At 37.5% G+C, this 21510-nt stretch overlaps 1 protein-coding gene across 2 annotated transcripts in view; it reads left to right on the top strand.

Annotated features, from left to right (window-relative positions):
* stim1b (stromal interaction molecule 1b) overlaps positions 1-17405 on the top strand; it is a 34893-nt gene extending 17488 nt beyond the window's left edge. The window contains exons 7-14 of one of the 2 annotated variants that reach the window (XM_053478310.1): positions 1101-1278; positions 7171-7348; positions 10233-10400; positions 10535-10635; positions 10899-11134; positions 11276-11350; positions 14034-14091; positions 15957-17405. In XM_053478310.1, the coding sequence (XP_053334285.1) occupies positions 1101-1278; positions 7171-7348; positions 10233-10400; positions 10535-10635; positions 10899-11134; positions 11276-11350; positions 14034-14091; positions 15957-16374 (1412 nt within the window). In that variant the 3' untranslated portion in view covers positions 16375-17405. The remainder of the gene's footprint in view (positions 1-1100; positions 1279-7170; positions 7349-10232; positions 10401-10534; positions 10636-10898; positions 11135-11275; positions 11351-14033; positions 14092-15956) is intronic. The other variant, XM_053478311.1, reaches the window with a different exon arrangement.
* The last annotated feature ends 4105 nt before the right edge of the window (positions 17406-21510 follow it).

Here is a 21510-nt window from a genome sequence, read left to right as displayed (position 1 = left end):
TTTATGGTCTTATTCATAGTTTTTTTTCATGTAGAGATAAGTACCTTATGGTGTACGTCATGGTACAGTACTTCTAAAAATGGGTCACGGTATGCAACCCAATGCATGGCTTGCAAACTGCTAAAATCACTGATCAAATGTGGGTGTGTAAGAGTTTCTCAGTGTGTGACACAGTTTCAAATTAGGCAATACCTAACCTAATTACTTAACAAAAAAAAAAAGAAATGATGGAAATGTCTTAGTGATTTTTTACTAATGATTTTTCCAAAGTCTTTTTTTTTATGATATAAGGGCGTTTTCTATTTAAATTTCAAAGGATAATTTCTTCTCTTCCCATGGGCTGATTGTGAAGAAGCAAAGCCTATATGTTACCTCAATCTCTGTCAAATACACCTGTAAAAAAAACATTAATTTTTTTTCAGTAGTGTTTATGTGATGCATGCACAAACAAACAGAAAAACAAAAATGACAAAAACCATGTTGATGTGTTCTATTACTCATCTTCCGAACGCAGCCTCTGGCAACCTACAGGTCTACACATACTTACACATCCACTCTAATAAAAAACGACAGGAAACACCAGTCAATCTACAACTCAGGTTTTTGCATTGTGGGGAAAACAGAGTACCAGGAGGAAACCCAACTAGCATGCGAGAAACTTGAGGCACAGACCTGAGCAAAATTTGAATCCTCAACCCTGCATGTGCGAGGCGACAGCGCCAACCCCAAGGCCACTGTGGTACAGTTAGTTGACATTTGATAAAAAATTTAACCTAGAAAGACTATATAGTAGCATTTATTTATTTATTTAAGTCATTTAAGTCCTGGCATTTAACAATATTTCCCATAACTAACTATGGAAATTAATATGGAAACTATGGTCTAAATGTAAATTACTTTAAGATAACTGCTACTTAATTGTACATTTATTAACTTAGTTGATATTAGCATTAAATCAATGTGTGATCATCATCAGTACATTATTAGTACAATCTTTTGCAACTAGAGCTTGTTTTTTTTTTTTTTTTTTTTTGCAAATTTATAGCACAGCTAATCACTGAATGTTTAATTGATCTGTTGTTTCTTGGCATTTTTTAAAGTGAGCAAGCTTGGCCATGTGAAGGACTTGGTGCTAGTGGTGTCCATCATAATTGGTGTAGCAGGCTGCTGGTTTGCCTACATCCAAAACCGCAACTCCAGGGACCACATGGGCCAGATGATGAAAGACCTGGAGGGCCTGCAAAGAGCAGAGCAAAGTCTTCTGGACCTGCAGCAGAAGTGAGTGTCACCACTTACATTTTGCACCTTCTGGTAGGATAAATGTTGATAATTGTGATTGTGGGAAATGCAGCGTAAGTGGACATTCATCTTCTATACCGCTTATTCTGTACATGGTCATGGGGGCCTGGAGCCTATCCCTAATATCAGCATGTTTTTAGACTGTTGGAGGAAACCGGAGTACCCGGAGGAAACCCACCTAGCACGGGGGGAACATGTCTGCTCCATGCACACAGACCCGAGGTGGGAATTAAACCCCTGACCCTCGAGGTTTAGTTTTATAATTGAAGCTTTTTGTCTATTAGCCTTTTTGTTGTAAATATTGTTGCAGATGATGTACAATGTTTTAACAAAGAAACCAGTTAGAATTTATGGGATGTGCTGCTTCTCCTCTCAGTCACACTTGACAGTCGTAGGCATTTATGAGCTCATGTAGGCAGAAGAGTGTTGTGAACTCTTTCCTTTGAGGTGTACTGAAGTGAAATCACCTCTTACACTGAAAAGCCACACATTGCTGGGAGTCTAAACGAGAAATCTAAAATGTCTGGTTTAAACTTTTTTTCACGCTTTTTATTCCTAAGCATTGTGCAGGTGGTGATGATAAGTTGCAATACACATGGCTTCCTAAGAAACACCATGCTGTTTCAGCTCACACAGTACTCATAGTTGCACTTTTAAAACATTTACAAGCAGGCATCATTTTATGTGTTCTGAAAGACCTCAAAAAAATTAGCAGCAGATGTAACTATATGGTAGGTAGCTTAACAAAATCATTTAAAAAATCATAAATGTAGTGACTTTACTGTAATTCCCAGTGACTTTCTTTTTTTCTGTACACAGACTTCTATATATGGTCATGAACACACATTCACACACATTCTGCTTTCATATGCACCAAATTACACTTCATTAATCTACAGACAGAACGAGTTCGGTTCATTGGTTCCTGTTTGGAATGGTTCTTGTTATTTTGTATGCAAGACAGATGCAGTTTAAAAGCCAAAATCCTGTCCCATATAGTCTTATGTCGGCATTAAATGACATGCATTTGTGATTCATATATCGTCAGGTTTTAAGTAGTTGGGCAGTAATGCGTTTTTTGCATTATCGCCTCAAATATACACAGTTATAATATATTAGAAATGAAACAGTCAAAATGTTATGTGTAGATTTCAGCATAAATTTAAGGGGTTTAAAAAATATTTAATTAAAAATATTCCATTGATAGTCCCTTCACTTTTAAGGGAGTAAAAAAAATTTTTTTGTAAAAAATTGTAATGCTAACTTAATTATGAATTTAATTATTTTTTAATATTTAAATGCAAATTATTTTAGTCATTGACTGTCTGAAGTCTGGAATTTATAGCCATAAGCAAATATCGATTTTCCTCCCTGATGCTTTGCCAGATCTTTACTACAACCACCTTAATTTGCCATTGTTATGGAATAAGATTTGTGCCAAAAAGGATTGAACAAAAATAAAACAAGTAAACATTTAGGCATTTGGCAGACGCTCTTATCCAGAGCGACTTACATTTTTATCTCATTACACATCTGAGCAGTTAAGGGTTAAGGGCCTTGCTCAAGGGCCCAACAGTGGCAACTTGGTGGTTGTGGGATTTGAACCTGGGATCTTCCGAACCGTAGTCCAATGCTTTAACCACTGAGCTACCCCTGGCCCTAAACAAAAGTAAATACGTTAAAAATAAATAAAAAATCTAACAAATCATTGCAAACCAAACAACTGACATAAAATGCAAAAAGAATGTCAGTTTCATTTCTCAATTTTTCACTTTCATTCCTTAGTTTTCCATTTTTCGCTGCTGAGTTTTTACTCTTGCCCTTCTGACATAAATATATATTGTGTGGGTAGATCTACAGAACACATAGATCACCAACGCTCAAAAATAAAATTAACTGGTTGAGAACTATAAAAATGATAATGCTTTTTGTCCAGAAAAACAGAAGCTTGCCAAAAACCAGTCCGGAGAATATACTGAAGATAGGAGCTGATAGATAGCACCAGATAGCAGCTGGCCAATGAGGAAGCAGCCCTATAACACAAGGATACTTGTGTTAAAAGGGCAAATGTAAAACTCAGCAAGGAAACTGGAAAACTATGTAACGAATATAAATTTTTCTAATGTTATAGTGCATTTCCCTCAAGGTTTAACATAGAATGCATTATGTGATGATTTTCTGCTCACCACAGTTGGACAGAGTGGTTATTTAAGTTAATGAAGGCTTCATGTCATGTTAAAACCATCTGGCTATTCTCTGATGAACTTTTTAACAAGGCATTGCTACTTCTACAACCGCCCGTTCCCTTTGATATATTTTTTATCCTGCACACCTAAACCCTGCTGTATATAATAATCCTATGAGATCCAACAGTTTATACTGCCAGTCTATACTGCCTGCACCCATACCATGGTTAAAGGCAGTGAAATCATGTAACATGGTTGGCTGATATACCTAATTAACTACATAAATGATTAGGTGGAGAGACATTTTCTTTTATTTTGAAATAAATAGTTTTGTGTTTTATTATCGGATAAGGCCAGTTTTGTCTTGCAGACCTGTCAGCCCTGCTCCACACTAACCCCTGAAATTTATCCTTCTGCCTTAATCCGTGTGTAAACTCGAGAAATTTCTTCATCTTCAGTGTATATGTTATTGGAACCACGAATGTAAGTTCTGTCAGAGGCATTCTGGTCTTTCCTGCAGTATTTCCTTGCAGTCACAGTTAATTTCCAGACGGTCTGATATCGCTGATAGAGGCAGCGCACTCCAGCTGGGTGATGTAAGCCTCCTCCAAAAGTCCTTAAATGGCAAAAGAGAAGCAGGACAGCTCTGCAGTGAATCCACTCTGTTTGTTTCTGACAACCCAGACTGTTTGACTGCTGCTCTGTTCAGCCGTAGCTTTCAGCACAAATCCTTTCAGCACAGGTCACGGGTCCTTTACATTCTGTGATTTGAGTTTGCTTTTTTCCTAGAGTCCTCTAATTTAAACCTCATAGTATACAGGGCACATCTCCACCATGCCACAATCAGTCTCGGTTCTGTTTTTATTGGGGCCTGCAGCCACCACAAGAGAACAGGAAATTCTGTAAAGGCTTTAAGGAAGGGTAGGATGTAACGTTTTAGAAATGTTCTCCTAACACTTGATGTAATTGTTTCTAATAATAGGATAATGATCACACCACAATTTTCTTTACCGCCAGTTAATTCTGGAACTGTTAACGCTCAGTTAAATGTTATATAGCCATATTATAAGAACATTTAATAAATATTATCTTAATAACTAAAGAAAAACTTCCTGGGTTTAATTGAAAACCAAAATTTCTGTTACAGTTTTTTGGTAAATTTTTCTTTGCCACTCTTTCTTTGGCATATAGCTATATCCAGATTTCTGTAATGCTCTGTTACTGTCAAAGAGAGAAATTCTAATAAATGAATCAAATCTTGGACTTACCTGGAATTCACATCAAGTTCCAACACATAAAAGAAAAACCTGAAAACTACCACACCTTTAACCAGAAACAGTTTATTTAGTGAGGTTTCATTGATAATTGACAGCTGGCACAGCAGATCACAGCTTGTTGCCTGTCCCTTTCTGTCCTTCACACTAAGTCCTGCTTGGAACACGGTGCTGGCTGTTCGCTGCCCCGCTGACCTTCACCCTGACAAAGCTTTATGGTTTCTGAATGAATGCATGCACTCAGTCCTGCTCACTTCACTGCCAACTCAGTTTTATTAGCGATCACAACTTTGCATGTTGTTTTTAATGTTTTTGTCTTTGTTGTTAGCATTTAATTAATTATTTGGTACTTTTTAGTAACTCTCAAAATAATATCATACAAAAGTCTCTTAAATACAGTAGAGTTTAAGACAATATACGCTCATTGAGTCAACACTTAAAAACAGAAATAGAAATCATATGATCAGAAAGAGAGGGTGGTGTTAATCTTTTATAATACATTCAGTAGGTAAATATTAGACATGTAAACACTTGATCTGGTCATTTCTCTTTCATTAGAATAAATATATATTCTTTACACACACACACAGAACTAACAATAGGTGATGTGATGAGTTCCTGGGAAAAAAATTCAACTTCCATTCCTGATCCGTATCCACCTCTGTTAGTTGTTTTGTCCACTAGGTACAATAACAAACCTCAATGAGCTGCTGAGTACACCGCCCTAAGACTTTAGAAATCACCTGGAACATCATCAGCATTTTAAAAAGAAAAGTACTTTAGAAAAGGTAATTGGAATAACAGCAGGATATAAAATGTATAGAGTTATTTAAGACTATGAAGATTAACTTTTGTTGCAGGGATAGGATGATGTGCACTTTTTTGGGTATTTGTGAATTCCACCATGTGCTGAGGTTTCTGTGTAAAGCCTGCCATGGTCTAGTGTCATATTTGTTAGTTTGATTTATACCTCACTTCCTGTTCACGACTCAACTGCATCAGAGCTCCATGCAAGATGACGGCAACAAGACAACTCCCACTCTCCGTTGTGCTCACGTCGTTGCTCAGACCCTGTTTATAAATGTCTCTCAGTCTTAAAATTAATAGCTGGTTTAAAACAGGAGTGAGAAAAAGCACTTTGCCAAAACAGTCTGTCAGATATGGCTTGATTCAGCCCTTTGTGTGTGTATGTGTGTGTGTGAGAGAGAGAGAAACAGCCAAGTGACTGCACTAAACAGGTCACAACTTGTTTAGACAAAGTCACTCTGCTCTATTTTAAATCCTAACCATGAGATGAAAAGAGGAGTGATAATGGAATGTTTATTAGATTATCTTAAAGTGCTCATAATCCAGTACCAAAACTAAAAAGCATGTACATTATTTACTACAGCCTTTTTTAGTCTCCCTCTGGTGGTAGATCTAAGAACTGCATTTATTATTTTACAAGACAAACCCATTCACAAATCCTATATAGGACAAATAATTAAATACTTTATACAAGCTGTGTATGTAATTTTACTTTATTTTATCCTTTTACAATTTTTTTTAAGACATCGTGATGCTATCAAATTAATCTTAACACACAGTGTAGGGAAATGTTTGACAGCAGGATGTGATGCAGCCATTTAAATTTGTCTATGATTACAGGTTTTTTAATTAATGAAACAATCAAATAGATCGCTTTAACAGTTCAAAGATATTTCTATATCATATCTGTTAAATGAGGCGCAAAAATTGTTTGGTGGTCTGTAGTGACATGCGTTACATCATTTATAATACTACTTATTATTTATAGGTGCTGGGAACTGATTCATCAGAAATTGTTGACGTGATACAATTGTTTGGTGAGGAAATGTTTTCAGAAAAGAAAAAAAAGTCAGAGGTAAATCTGTAATGTTACAGGGAAGTCTTCAGGAAGGATGAGTGTGCTGTTTGTCTGTGAATGTTTTTTTTTACCTTATTAACTTTAAGAGGGAGAAATAAGAGAGGGAGGGAATTACTTTTTACGCTGGTTATAACAGAAATGTAATTCTTTTGTGGATGTTCATCAAAGTCAAATGTAAGTATTAAAGAATGAAAAGTTTTTCCTTTAATAACTCAGAAAATTCCTAGTGCAAATATCACTGCAGTTTAAAACACTCTAGGGCCTGTTGTTAAAAATGATCATATGCACATAATAGGCTATTAATAGTAACTCGTCTTTTGACTGTTCTGCATCGCATCATCACACCACCTTCTTGGTGTGTTTCACTCTCCCACTGTGTTTCCACAAACAGAAGTACAAATGTGTGAAATCACTTTTTAAATGTTTTGTACTCTGTAACTGAATCTGTAACTGAATCTGTCTGTGTGTGTGTGTGTGTGTGTGTGTGTGTGTGTGTGTGTGTGTGTGTGTGTGTGTGCGCGCTCAGGCTCCAGATAGCGCAGGATGAGCACCGCTCAGTGGAGGTGGAAAAGGTGAATCTGGAGCAGAAGTTAAGAGATGAGATTAATGAGGCTAAAAACGAGGCTCAGAGACTCCGAGAGCTGCGTGAGGGCACAGAGAATGAACTGAGCCGCCAGAAATATGCAGAGGAGGAACTGGAGCAGGTCTCAGACACGCACACACATGCGCACACACACACACACACACACACACACACACACACACACACACACACACACACACACACATCAGCAGAGGGCTGTGTGAAAAAAATATATATACAGTACTGTGCAAAAGTCTTAGGCACCATATTATATGCTGTACCAATTTTATTATATATGTTTATCCAGAGGTGGGACAAAGTCATTGTTTGGCAAGTCACAAGTAAGTCTCAATTCATTGCCCTCAAGTCCCGAGTCAAGTCTCGAGTCAAGACAGGCAAGTCTAGAGTCAAGTCCCAAGTCAAAGGCAACAAGTCTCAAGTCAAGTCCAAAGTCCTACGGTTTGACTTTCGAGTCTTTTCAAGTCTTTTTAGCAGAAAAATAAAATGTATACAGATTATGTATGGTTGTAAGATCTGTATTTATTAAACAAACCTTTTTTTATGAAAGAACATTGCTCAGATACATAAAAATACAAATGTTAGTAAATGCTATTAGCAATGTAAAATGGTAGCACATATTCTCAATGAAGTAGGCTACTTCATACAAACAATAACTTTGTTTTCTTCACATAACATTAAAGAACTTTGCTCCCTACCTTGTGTGATACACTCACGTAGGCTACCTCATGCTGTGTTGAAGTTTGTTTCCCCATCAGGATGCCTTTTTTTTTAACCCCGCGGACAACTCAGGTTCTACAGAGCGCGGTAAAGAATAAAAAGGACAGTTAGTGTTTTTTAATTCCTGACGAACTCTAGCCAACAGGATGTGTTTCCCTTGTTATCTTGGACATATTTAGAATGATGAACCTCGGCTGAGTCACTTGTAGGCTGTAAACATGTCAGTATTTTGTCTGATATTTCATATCAAATATGCCTTTTCAGCAAAACCATAATGCCAAAATAGAGACCCGTCAGATACAGTCTCAAGACATTAATAATAATAATAATAATAATAATAGTAATCATTATTATTATATATAAATCAATAATAATTATTATTATATTATATTATAATTAAATATTATATATTATAATATTAATAATAATAATTATAATTATTATTATTATTAAATATTATATACTTATAATAATAATAATAATTATTATTATTATTATTATTATTATTATGCGAGATAATTAGCATTTTATCCGCGTGATGTCATTTCACTAGGTCACATTATTTGAATAAACCCAAACTGCATATGAAAGAAATCAGCAAATCATGGGTAGTGTATACCAGTGATTAAATATAAACAATACAACGCATGTACTGACATGTTTACAGCCTACACGTGACTCAGCCGAGGTTCATCATTCTAAATATGTCCAAGATAACAAGGGAAACATCCTGATGGCTAGAGTTCGTCAGGGGATTAAAAAACGCTAACAATTTCCTTTTTGGCCTTTACTGCGTTCTGTAGAAGCTCAGTGGTCCGCGCATATAGACATTTTTTTATAGCCAAACGAAGCTACCTTCGGTATCATTTCGCGAACTGGCGCGTGCACGTTGTTGTCACGTGTTGGACGCTGTCGAATAAAAAGAATCTACGGTACTTTGATTGGATGTCGTGCCGAATGCGCGCATGCGCTCTGTCACACACACGCGCACAGACACATAAACAGAGATAGAGCGGACCGTGTTAACATACTTTTTATCTTTGGGCTTTTTATGGGAAGTAGCAAGTCTTTACAAGTCAATAGGCGCAAGTCCAAGTGAAAGTCCGAGTTATTTATGTTAAAGTCCAAGTCGAGTTGCAAGTCTTTTTATATTTTGTCAAGTCGAGTCTAAAGTCATCAAATTCATGACTCGAGTCCAAGTCACATGACTCGAGTCCACACCTCTGTGTTTATCATGTCTGCATAATTATGTACGAAATCATTCAGTATTTCCAAAAATAACATTACAGGAGAATATATGGATGGCTGTAAAGAAAAATATATATATAGAACAAGACAGCCCAGTTTTCAGATGAAAAAAAAAAACATAATGTACGCTCCTGGGATTTGCATAAAAATAAAAAGAAGCGAGTGTGACAAAGTTACCAGAAGAATAATGTTATTTATTTATTCATTTTTAAGTTATATATGGAAATAATGAATGATTTTGTACATAATTATTCAGACATGATAAACGTATATAACAAAATTGGTACAGCATATAATATTCAGTACTGTGCAAAAGTCTTAGGCACTATATAATAAGAACTTAAATGAAATCGTACTGTAAATGAATAAACGATTGAACTATGAATTAACTATTTAAAAGCACTTTTCAGGATTTTCACTGTTTATAATAAATATTATATGAAAATATAATGGAATGTTTGTTGCCACATCTTACTCTAAAGGAAACATATCATGCAAAATTCACTTCTTAGTCATTGTTAGACATTCAGCTGCCTCTCCAGTCTGTATGATCACACAAAATTAAAAACATTCCCTGCTGTTTGTTCAGATTTTCAGGCACATCAGATTTTCCCCCTATTATGACTTCATGTACCAAGAGCTCTATCCAAGTTTAGTTCTCAGCTCAGTCCAGCTCCACCCAGTTCTGTCCAGCTATGGCAAATGCTTTATCAGGTCCAGAGCATGGGCGCTTCCCGTCCCTGCATTCTGATTGGTTAGGGAAGTGGATTTCCTCAGAGGAGCTTTCAGGTTCATAAGCTACAGACACTAAAACAGCGTGTTTGGAAAAGGCATGGCACAAAATTAAAATCCGTCATCCCAGAATGCATTCTGTATGCTGTATGTGACACATTTTTTTCTTTAGATTTAAAATTTAGAATAAAATTAGCACAATTAGATATACACAATACTTAAATACATGCAGAATTACTAAAAGTGAATGCCTTTACTAATTTAGTGTGCATTTGTGTGTGTTGTAGGTGCGCACAGCTCTAAAGAAAGCAGAGAAGGAGCTGGAGTCAAGGAGGCGCTGGTCTCCTCCTGAACCTCTCCAGAAGTGGCTGCAGGTCACACACGAGGTGGAGGTGCAGTACTACAACGTAAAGAAACAGAGTGCTGAGAAACAGCTTTTAATGGCGAAAGAAGGGGTAAGACTATCACATACTCTGTCTTTCTCTTTTTCTCTCTTTCTCTCTCTGTCTCTGGTTATCATCCACAATTAATATGTTATGTTCAGTCAAGAACAGTAATTTTAATGTTAACACGTGTTTTGTTCTGACAGGCAGAGAAGATAAAGAAGAAGAGAGGAACATTGTTCGGGACATTTCATGTGGCTCACAGCTCCTCACTGGATGATGTCGATCACAAAATCTTGTCAGCCAAGTGAGCATGAGGGATGAGGGAATGGTTGGAGGGAATGAGAAATGCATACTTAGAAAAATATATGTATTATATATATATTGCTCTTAAATGCACTCCAAGTCCTGCCTTTGTTTTGATTGGGTGTTTGACTAAACCAGCCATGATTAATTCCGTTTTTTTAATGTTGTTTTTTATTATTCTATTATTATTATTATTATTATTATTTTGTCACTGTTACATGCACCATAACCTTCCATATCGTTCTCTCGCTGTCCACCTGACAGACAGTCTCTAGGTGAGGTAACGGCAGCTCTGAGGGAGAAGCTGCATCGCTGGCAGCAGATCGAGTCTCTTACAGGATTGAGCATTGTAAATAATCCGGGCCTGTCATTTTTGGCCTCAGCTCTCAACCTGGACCCTGCTTGTCTGGGAATCCGGACTGCCCCCCCACAACACCTGATACTCTCTGATGATCTGGATGACATGGACGAGGAAATGCTGTCTCCTGGAACTCTACGCTGTGAGTTTAATCCTCAGCACACACAAAAACACACACTCACAAAGTGGAGCTTGAATGGCTGCTCTGGTCCTTTAACGCTGTGCGGTCAGTAGAGATAAGCGGAGTTCATGAAGGTTTGTTCTAACTGCCTGATGTTTACAGATGCCGCCTGGCAGCTGGACCGGCGAGTGAGCGACCTTTGGCCTATGGCCCCAGAGAGCCTGTGGAAACATTCTGGTTGGCATCACCTCCTCGTTATCTCCGCCATTTTATACAGCTTTTTCTTCATATCCCTCCTAGTGCCCTTTTATTCGCTTTCTTCTTTTTTCTGTAGAACGTGCACTTCTAACTCCTTAGCCAATAGCAACCGATTAAATTCCACCTTCTTTCTTTTTCATTAACGGGGTTTAAATGTCTTCTGAAATGCAGATCTATGGGATCACCGCTCATTTAGAATTAGCCACTGCTCATAATTTAGGATTTAAATCCTTCCTATTTGCATGTTTTGAGCCAGGTCTTGCTTTCAAATGCTTTCCATGTCCTTTTCATACATGGTGCCTGGTTTAAATTAAATTCTGACTTGTTGGAAGTTGCTTTAAGTGTAACTAAAATAATTTTATTTCAGAAGGATTTAAACTAGAGGACAGCAGTGTAATCAAAGGTTCTCACTTATTCATGTTTAGCAACCAGTTTATCTTGATTGGGGGGTTGTGTCATGTCTGAAATCCATGCATGATATTGTATAAATGGGGGTCCACCTCGGACAAGGACACCAGTCTGTCAAAAGGCAGCAAACACAAACAGTCACACACTTATTCTGACCTAGGGACAGTTTAGTTTTACCCGTCTAGAAACGGTTATAAATTAGTACAAACACATTTATATAAACCTTGCAGCTGGAGACAATAATTTATTAAACGTTTGACCAATCAGAATCAAACATACAGTAACAATTTGGTGAAATTGTGTTTATAATATCCCCTTTAATACTTGCACAAATTTGGAAACTGTAAATTTAACAGAACTTCCACTTGTTTCAAGCAACTGGTGAAATTTCTAATGAAATCACACATCCTGTTAAACGTTAAAAGGTTTGAATCAGTTCGACTTCCCCTCCCCAAGGTTTTTTTTTACCATGAAAGACGTGGCATTTAAAAATCTCTGTTTGTCGAGCAGTTTCTAAAGCTGTCTATCACAGCTAAGGCTTCTTATCACTGGAGACATTTATGCAGCTTACACAACTGCGTCATTCAAATCGAGTCTGATTCTATGATTGATTTATTTTGTTTAATCCAGCGGTTTGCTGCCTGTGTGGCCCTTTCTTTAAAAGAGAAAGTAGGAAAGTAGTGTTCGATTGCTCACAGAAAAATAGAAATCCTCTCATCCAGTACAACAACAGATAACAAATCTAAAGGACTGTAAAACAAAACAAGGTGAACTTAATGATTTATTTGGTTTTTGATGTCAGACCAAAACATTTCCAAAACTGGAATTTATCTAGTAAGTGTGACCCCAAGCATAACCTGAAATAATGGGACCTTTTAGGGTTTGATTCAAACCAAGATCGTAATCAACATGCCAGTGTTTAAACAACTTTATCCAATATCGTAACGTTTATTTCCTTCCAGAGCTGCATTTATTTTTGGCCAAGCCCTTGTATTGGTGACAGGAGAGTCAGACCTCTCCATAAAGTATTCTCCGGCACATCCCTTAATTATGGTCAGGACACTTTGGTGCCCACTTTATGTCTGAAAATGATTCCTCATGCTTCCAGCACCATTCCTTCACTACTCGAGTCCTGAAATCCACAGCTGGTGTAAACTGGTTATTCAGTACAATCGGCTGACTTAATTTTATTGCTACATAACATTGCCATGCCTAGACCTGACCAAATGAAGCAACCCCAGATAATACCACTGCCTCTAGAGGTTTGTACAGTGGATGCATGCTGGAGGCTACTCACCGCTTTAGTAAGGGTAAAATAATGGTTGCGCTGAAACAAATTAATTGCTGCAATAATTATTTAATAATAGGCTCTTAATTATTTGCTTATTTAACTCCAAATGCTAACTTTTTCTGAAGTTTTTTTTTTTTGCTAGGCAGTGTATATACTCTTTTTACAGTACATTCACTGAACACTGTAATCCACTAACGTGATCTATTCTGTATTGTGTTGTGTTGCTGCCATACTAAACTTCTTTTAAGCACACAGTTCTTGACACTTCCTGTTCATCAGCTTGCTTTATCCTGAAACATTATTTGTTTTCACTCTCATACCATGTGCTTCAACTGTGCCAAATGTTTAACACAAAAAGCTTGTGTCTTTTGTTAGTACAGTGGCTGAATGTGCTTACACAGCTATTTAGACTTTTTGTCGAATATGAATCAAAGCAAAATTAATACTTTTGTTCCATCAGCTGTTTGACTCGGTTTTACATTATATAATTAGACAAACCAAAAGCACTGGTTGTTGGTGAAAAATACAGCGATGGAACAAGGTAAACAAGAAAGCATGTTTTGTAACAAATTAAAATATTTAGCAAAAGGGTGAGGTGTTAATATCTCTGCTTGCTTGATAACTGAAAAGTAAAATGCTGCTGAACTTTCTTGCTTGTCTGATGTCATCATGCTAATAAAGTAATAGCACTGAGACAGAATCTGTCAGATTTGTTCACCATGCTGTTGTGTACCAATTAAGACAAATGCTCAACTTACACCAGTAGGAGGCGATGTAGTTACTGTACATTATGTAATAACAGAAATATTACTTGAATTTGATTTATGAAGTGCCTCTTTTTTCTGTGTGAGCACACAGTATGTAAGTGTGTTGGGGAAATTTTAGGATGAAGACCCACATAGTGTACCATTAACATTTTAAATAAGTACTGCATCATTAAATATTGTGTATTCCTTTTAACAGTTCCCAGTACGATGTCAGTGCGGCCGCAGCAGGCTGACCCAGCGCTGAGCTCTCAGAGGTTGGTAGAGGGCACTGGGGCTGAAGTGATGGCACCGTACACCTCCCAGCCCCACAGTCGCCCACGCACACGGCAGACTCGCAGCTACTCTATCGGCCAGCTGGAGCTGGAATTCCTGCCTTCACCTTCTTTGTCTTCCTCTGTCTCTCATCCCTCCATCACTTCTTCCGTCCTGCCCTTGCTTTCTACCTCCTCTGGCTCTTCTTTCACTGGCTTGCTTTACCGCTCTTCCAATTGCCACTCTGTGGACGCAGTGCTCAGCCTCCAGACCAAGGGGTTAACTGTTGCACGGCAACACCGGAGAGCCGAGAGCAGCGGGTATCTCATACTTTCGCAGCAGGGTGCAGCTAACCGCGCGTGTGTGACTCATAACTAGCACAAAGTTTGAGGTCAAATGCTGTTAAACTCAATGCTCTAAACTGGCATTAACACCAAGAGCTCTGCATGTTTGTACATGATGAGCTACATGAACTGCAATAGTGCTACAGTATTTCTCAGGAAGTAGGAACATTTTGTTAGTAGTGCTTTGCTTTCTCATCTCTACATAAATTAGTTTTAATGGCCATAAAGTATAAAAAAAAAAAAAAAAAGGCAAATTAAAGGTCATTTGACAGTGGTATGCTCACCTGCTGTCCCTAATGTTGCACGTTTTCCCAAGCATCATTTTGCATACAGATATATTTAAAGGGATAAACATCAGATTATTCTGTAATGTTATTAGAGGTATGGGAAAGCAGCACAACTGATATGAACTGTCTTCACTAACATTAACCATAGAGGTCTCCAAATCCCCAAAAGTTGCTTATTGCTTTTTTAATTCCCATTCTTAATCTTAACCGTACTTACTTACACATATGCTACTATTCCTGATCAAGCCTTATTTTTATTTTAAGGTTTGTCTTTTAAAGATTGCAGTTTTGCAGATTGCATATTTACTTTCCTTTTTTTTTCAGACTGGTTCCCAAAAGTATTGAGACCGAAGTGAAATTCAATGAATTTCTTAATAAGAGTATTTTGTTGTTCTATGCAATAATCAATATTCGTATGATCTCCATTATTATTCAAAACCTTAAATTCATGTACAGAAAACAGTTTCTTTAAAAGAGAACAGAATGCAACAGAATGCTACTGCGTTCTTACATTGTCCAGCAGTTTTCTATTGGGTTTAGGTCTGTAGACGACCAAGGCCATGGCTCCAGAAGCTGAATACGTTTGTCAGATTTTTTTCCAGCAGTTTTGCAGTCAATTACTTCAACTAATTGAATAAGTGAAAACTACTTTTCAGTGCACAGACCGAACTATAAAGCATGGTATGTGTTGTCTTACCCAGTAATACCTTAAAAAATAAGGACAAGAAAAAAAAAATCTGATTGATACAAGGCATATTATGTTTCATATGTGTAAAATTTTCACAAATTCTTTTAATTTTTCTATTGTCTGCAATAGTATTCCAAATAACTTGGGTTATTTTGGTGTTTTTAATTCACACTAAAACTTGCTGTGCATTTTCTGTGTCACACTAAAAAGATCTTCTAATTTCTTTATTAACCTCTTAAGACGAGTACGCTACTGTGATGTACTGTACATGGCATTTTCTCACTGTTTCTCTTTATTAGCACCTTTAACTATAAAAGTAATTAACGTCTTCAAAAAGGAAGAGGTTTTGCAAAAGAATTATATTTAACAGTCCTAATATTTAGCTTATACAAGGATATACAGTAAAGAAAATGCAGTTGGGAGAAAATAAAATGTCCACATACAGTATGAGGACATTTGTCTCAAGAGGTTAATGCTGTACAGACGGTACTACTGGAAATCAAACACAAAATAAACACTAATCCTCTTTTTTTATCTTTCTTCTGCAGGGAACTGAACCAGTCAGACTCGGATTCATCTCTGTCTCTGTGTCAGTACAGCGAGAGTCAGCGAGGTTCATCCACGGCGCTAGGCAGATCCGTCCTCTCTCGATCTAACGGAGGAGGAAACAGCTCGACCAACAGTCCCCTCTTCCCGAAGAGGAACTTCGGCATGGAGAAGTGCGCCAGCCTGGGAGAGATCAACAGCCAGTTCAGCAGCCTGAGCTCAGCCACATCCACACGCTCACTCATTACACCGACAGGGGACATGGACGGACCTGCAGGAGGGAAGAGCGGCAGAGGCAAGAAGAGCCCAGGTGATGAGGACAGCGCCTCCACAGGGGAGGACGGTGATGTGCCCAGCTCTAGCCGTAAGAAGCACACGTTCTCCAGACTCTTTCAGAAGCAGAAGCAGAAGAAACAGTAGTGATGTAGTAAAAGCATACTGTAAGAAAGAGTGAAATACTAGATTCTGGAAATATCAGTACTGTTTATATGGGTATAAGGGAGCATCTACTGTATGATATTTTATATGATTTAGTTTTTAGAGTGCTTGTGACATCTGAAGGGAACAAAGGTATTACACTTTTATAGAAATGTGTGGGGTTTTGTGTGAAATAATTTATTCTGCACTTAATAGTTACGCAATTTCTATCATGGATTTTTGTTTCATTTTTTTTTTTTTTTTTTACAAGTTTCTCGTGCCATTTGTTTACAGGCATAGACTTTACAAATGTGTCAAAAATGTCTGAGTAGTTAACTTAACATGCACAAACTACTACAATCTGTGCTTTTTGTATAAATTTTATTCCATGGTTACTGAAGATACGATACTAAAGATGTGTTTTCATGTTTACACCAGATATAAAATATATGAGCACCAGAACGTCAGCTGGAAATGGCAGATAATTTCTCGTTAGAATCACAAGCACAAATATCCTACAACAAGTTTATTATTTTCTTTTTGTTTAGTTTAAGAAATCCCGGCCACTGTATAGATTCCCGTTCTCGACTGTTAGGAAGGCAAACGTTTGTAACCCAACTGCCTCAAGGTTTGTCAGTGTACATTTTAAGATGCCTTTAAGCTCAGCACAGTCATAATGGGGGTTATGTCACTCATCAACAACGTGTTTCTGCCTGCAGAACCACTGCACACTGGATGTTTTTTCTGGATGTTTTTCTCATCATTCTGTTGTAGATTGTTGGGTAAAAATCACAGGATGTTATAATCAGCACGATATAAAATACTCAGTGAGTTTTAAGTGAACAGGTTTTCTGTTCAGGGATGTGTATCATAGGTGCAGTACATGGGAAGCAGGCTGATAAACACTGGAGAATGTCTTTAAGAGGATGAAGGTACAAATACAGGCAGAGTCATCATCATCTTTTTCACATCTCACCTTTATATAAATGTGAACAAGTTTTGCTTTAGAATTTAAATAAATCTATTTATTTATTCGTGACCCTCTGGTTATTTCTCTCTCTCTCGCTCGCTCGCTCTCTTAATATACAGTACTGTATATAAATTAGTGTGCGTGTGTGTGTAGTGCAACTCCAAATTGGAAAAGGTTTTTACATAGTTACATAGTTCAAAAAATATGATGATTAGGCTTACAGCTCATGAAAAATCCAACATCTCAATGTTTCATTTTAAAATAAAATAGTTAATTACTATTTATTATTCTATTCTGTATTTGAAATTGTGCCAGGTTTTAGATCAACACCCTCACAGAAGGTCATCTGTGATACTGCTGACTGTTTCCCAGCTGTATCATAGTATATTTATGGAAACTTGACTGTAACGGAAAAGTGTGATAGCTGAATGAAGAACTTGTCAGAGCTTCACAGAGTGCAATGAGGCTGGAGTCAATACATCTAGAGCCACCATGCATAGACGTCTATAGGAAATGGGCTACAACTGTTGCATCCCTATTATCAAGAAACTCCTGAACCTGAGGTCTTAGAAATGTTTATGGAGAAAAAGAAGTTGTGCAAAGTCCTCTTTTCAGATGAAAATAGGTTTTTCATTTTATCTGGCAATCTAGATCCAAAAGTCTGGAGGAAGAGGAGAGAGGCACAGCATCCAAGGAGCTAATTTGGGGTGCTGTGTCCTGGTGTTGTTCAAGTAGGCATCTAGCACAGATTTTTAGAGCATTTCATGCTTGCATCTGCTGACAAGCTTTATTTATTTGCCGATTTCCTTTTCTAGCAGGACACCTGCCACCAGTCCCAAAACTACTATCAACTGGTTTGCTGACCATGATATTACTGTGGTTGATTGGCCAGTCATCTAACCTGACCTGAACCCCATGGAGAGAATCTATAAGGTATTGTCAAAAGAAAGATGAAAAAATGCCCGACCCAACAATAAAAATGAGGTGAAGGCTGCTATCCAAGCAACCTGGTCTTTAATAATGCCACAGCATTGCTTCAGGCTGATCGCCTGTGTGCCAAGGGCCAAAAAGGGACAACTTGGAAATCGTGGGAGTTGAATCTGGGACCTTCCAAACTGTAGTCCAATGCCCTAACCACTAAGCTATCCCAGTCCCACTTTTATAAATTCTTTTTTGATTGGTCCTTGGAAATATTCACATATTTTAAAATGTAGGATTATGAACTATACAGAAAATGAAAACAAAAAGACTTGAAATATTTCACCTGATGTAATAAATCTAAAATATGAGTTTTTCTCTTTGAATTCAATTATAAAAAAAGCCTTTTCCACAATATTCTAATTTTTAGAGATGCACTGCACAGTATATGAGTACTGTATATTCCCCAATGCAAACCAGAAACACCCACAAGAAGTAATGTTTTGAAAATGCACTGACCAAGTCGTCAAGCCAACGTGGTTTGTTTCTCAACACATCAACTTTGAGAACTGCCTGTTCAGCGCTGCTAAGTAGTTCCATTTGGAATACATCTAGTGCTCATCTGGAGTCTGGAACAGACATGCTTTAACTTGTGCTTGTATCATTCGAACCCAGTCATTCATGTAATCCCACTGGCTTGTTCAAGTTGAGTCTTGTTAGCTCATACTGTACCTACTCTTTTCTTTTTTTCCCCCTTTCTATACTGCACTCTTTCTGACTGCTTACCAACTAGGTCAGTTTTATACTTGTATCAAGATATATTATTTCTTACAACTTCAACACTACTCTGTTTTCCTTTCTATTCTATTCTATTTTTTTCAGTGTTTTAAGAGCAGTTCATGTGAAAACGACAAAAGTCATCTGAATTATTCCTGGCAAACATCATGTTAGGAGTAGGTCTGGTTTAATGGGACTGAAATCTTTTCTGACTGACACACATTACATTGGCATGAAGAAATCTGTGCCGCATAAATGCCAGAAGGAGGGTTTTAACCTTCACCTTGCACACTGTGAAGACTTGTCTGTGCTCTGTGCAGCTTATCATAAATCTAGAGACATTTTTTCCCAAGGTTATACTCAGGAAAAAGCCAAGTTTGAATGTTACATAGAGTGGAAGTAAAAGTACACCATATTTCTGTTGAAAAGTTTATTCAATTTAATTCAATTCAGTTTTATTTATAAACCGCTTTTAAAAATGGTCATTGTCTCAAAGCAGCTTCACAAAAATGAAAGAATTTTTTTTTTAAAGAAAATATTTGGAAGTGTGTATGTGTGAGGAAAATGTGTCTAGATAATAATGAGATGAATGAATGATTGATGAATGAAATGTCTCTGATGAGCAAGCCAAGGGTGACGGCGACAGTGGCAAGGAAAAACTCCCTGAGATGGCAATAGGATTCTTCCCTACCTTGGGAGGAACCAGACTCAACAGGGAACCCATCCTCATTTGGGTGATAACAGATAGAAATGATATAACATCATGTGTGTTATGCAGCTGAAAGTTCAATATAACAAAAGTTCTTTAAATTAACATGAAGTCCAGTTCAGCTCAGGGAGGAGTCAGTAGGTGCAAAGGGCAGATGGGGTCTGGGTCACTGGAAGCACAGGAGTAGGATGTGTAGCTCAAACCATCATAAAGCAGAATCCAGCTGGAGCTGGTCCTTCTCTGGATGCTTCAGGAACCTTGCAGGGTTGGCCTTTCTCTACTGAAGCTGGTACAATCTCCAGATGCCTCGGGATGAGTAGAAAAGTGCAGAACAGATGGAAAGAATTAGCGTAGTTGCCATTCAGGATAGATGTACTGGAGTATAAGGTTATGGGATGAGTTACGCGTATGCCAGATTAAAGAGATGCGTCTTGAGTCTACTTTGAAACTGGGAAACTGTGTCTGAGCCCCGAACACTGTCGGAAAGGCTATTCCAAAGCTTTGGAGCTAAATATGAAAAATCCCCACCCACTTTTGTACATTTTGATATTCTGGGAACTACCAGAAGTCCGGAGTTTTGTGATCTTAAGGAGCGTGGTGGATTGTTGCAAATCAGAAGACTGGCTAGATATGTGGGAGCTAAATCATTTAAAGCCTTGTAGGTAACTAATGCTATTTTGTAATTAATTCTAAACTGAACAGGTAGCTAGTGCAGGGATGATACTATTGGGGTTATATGATCATATTTTCTGGATCTACAGTAGTGAGAACCCTAGCGGCTGCATTTTGGACTAACTGAAGCTTGTTTATTGAGGATGCAGGACAACCACCTAGTAATGCATTACAATAGTCCAGTCTGGAGGTCATGAATGCATGAACTAGCTTTTCTGCATCAGATGCGGATAAGATGCTCCTAAGCTTGGCAATATTTCTAAGATGAAAAAAGGGAAGCATGTATTTTGAGAACAGAAGTGGTCATAAAACTGACCCTTGTGGGACCCCTTATTTCACTGGCATTACACCGGACAGTTCTCCATTTAGATCTACAAAATGGTATCGATCAGACAGGTATGATCTAAACCTATTTAATGCCTGTCCCTGAATACCTATGTGATTTTGTAGGCGATCTATAAGAATATTACGATCTATATTGTCAAATGCAGCACTAAGATCAAGTAAGACTAGTATTGAGATGCAGGCTTGGTCCAAAGCAAGTCATTCGCAATCTTAACTAGTGCAGTTTCTGTTCTATAATGGGGCCTGAAACCTGATTGAAATTCTTCAAGGATGTTGTTTTCCTGCAAGAATGTGCATATTTGAGCTGATACTACTTTTTCTAATATTTTTGATATAAACAGAAGGTTTGAAATCGGTCTGTAATGTATCTTTACAGTAATTTATGTATCTCATCCCGGTGAAGTGAAAATGGTGCAAGGGTTTCAGAGAAGGTTTTATCATTTAAAATACCAAGAGATGTTTTTGTTCTTTAGCTGCAATCCATGGATGGTATTAGTGTATGTACAGTACTGTAGGGTATTTTAAGAAAAGTACACCTTATTACCAGACGGAAAGATAAAACTTTTAAGGTTTTTTTTAAATAGAAGTAACAGTTCACTAGCTGAAATGTTGGGGGGAAAAAAACATAAAACCTTTAGCTAGAGTATGCTAGTTGAAAAAATCCACTTAAGACTCTATATTTTGCAATAAGTTTAATTTATTTTCTTCTTTTAGTTTATTACCTCTTCTTTATTTTTTCTTTCCTCAG

The sequence above is a fragment of the Clarias gariepinus genome, chromosome 19 (assembly GCF_024256425.1).
Source record: "Clarias gariepinus isolate MV-2021 ecotype Netherlands chromosome 19, CGAR_prim_01v2, whole genome shotgun sequence".
Taxonomy (NCBI): Eukaryota; Metazoa; Chordata; class Actinopteri; order Siluriformes; family Clariidae; genus Clarias; species Clarias gariepinus.
This window is presented reverse-complemented; position numbering and strand designations above follow the sequence as displayed.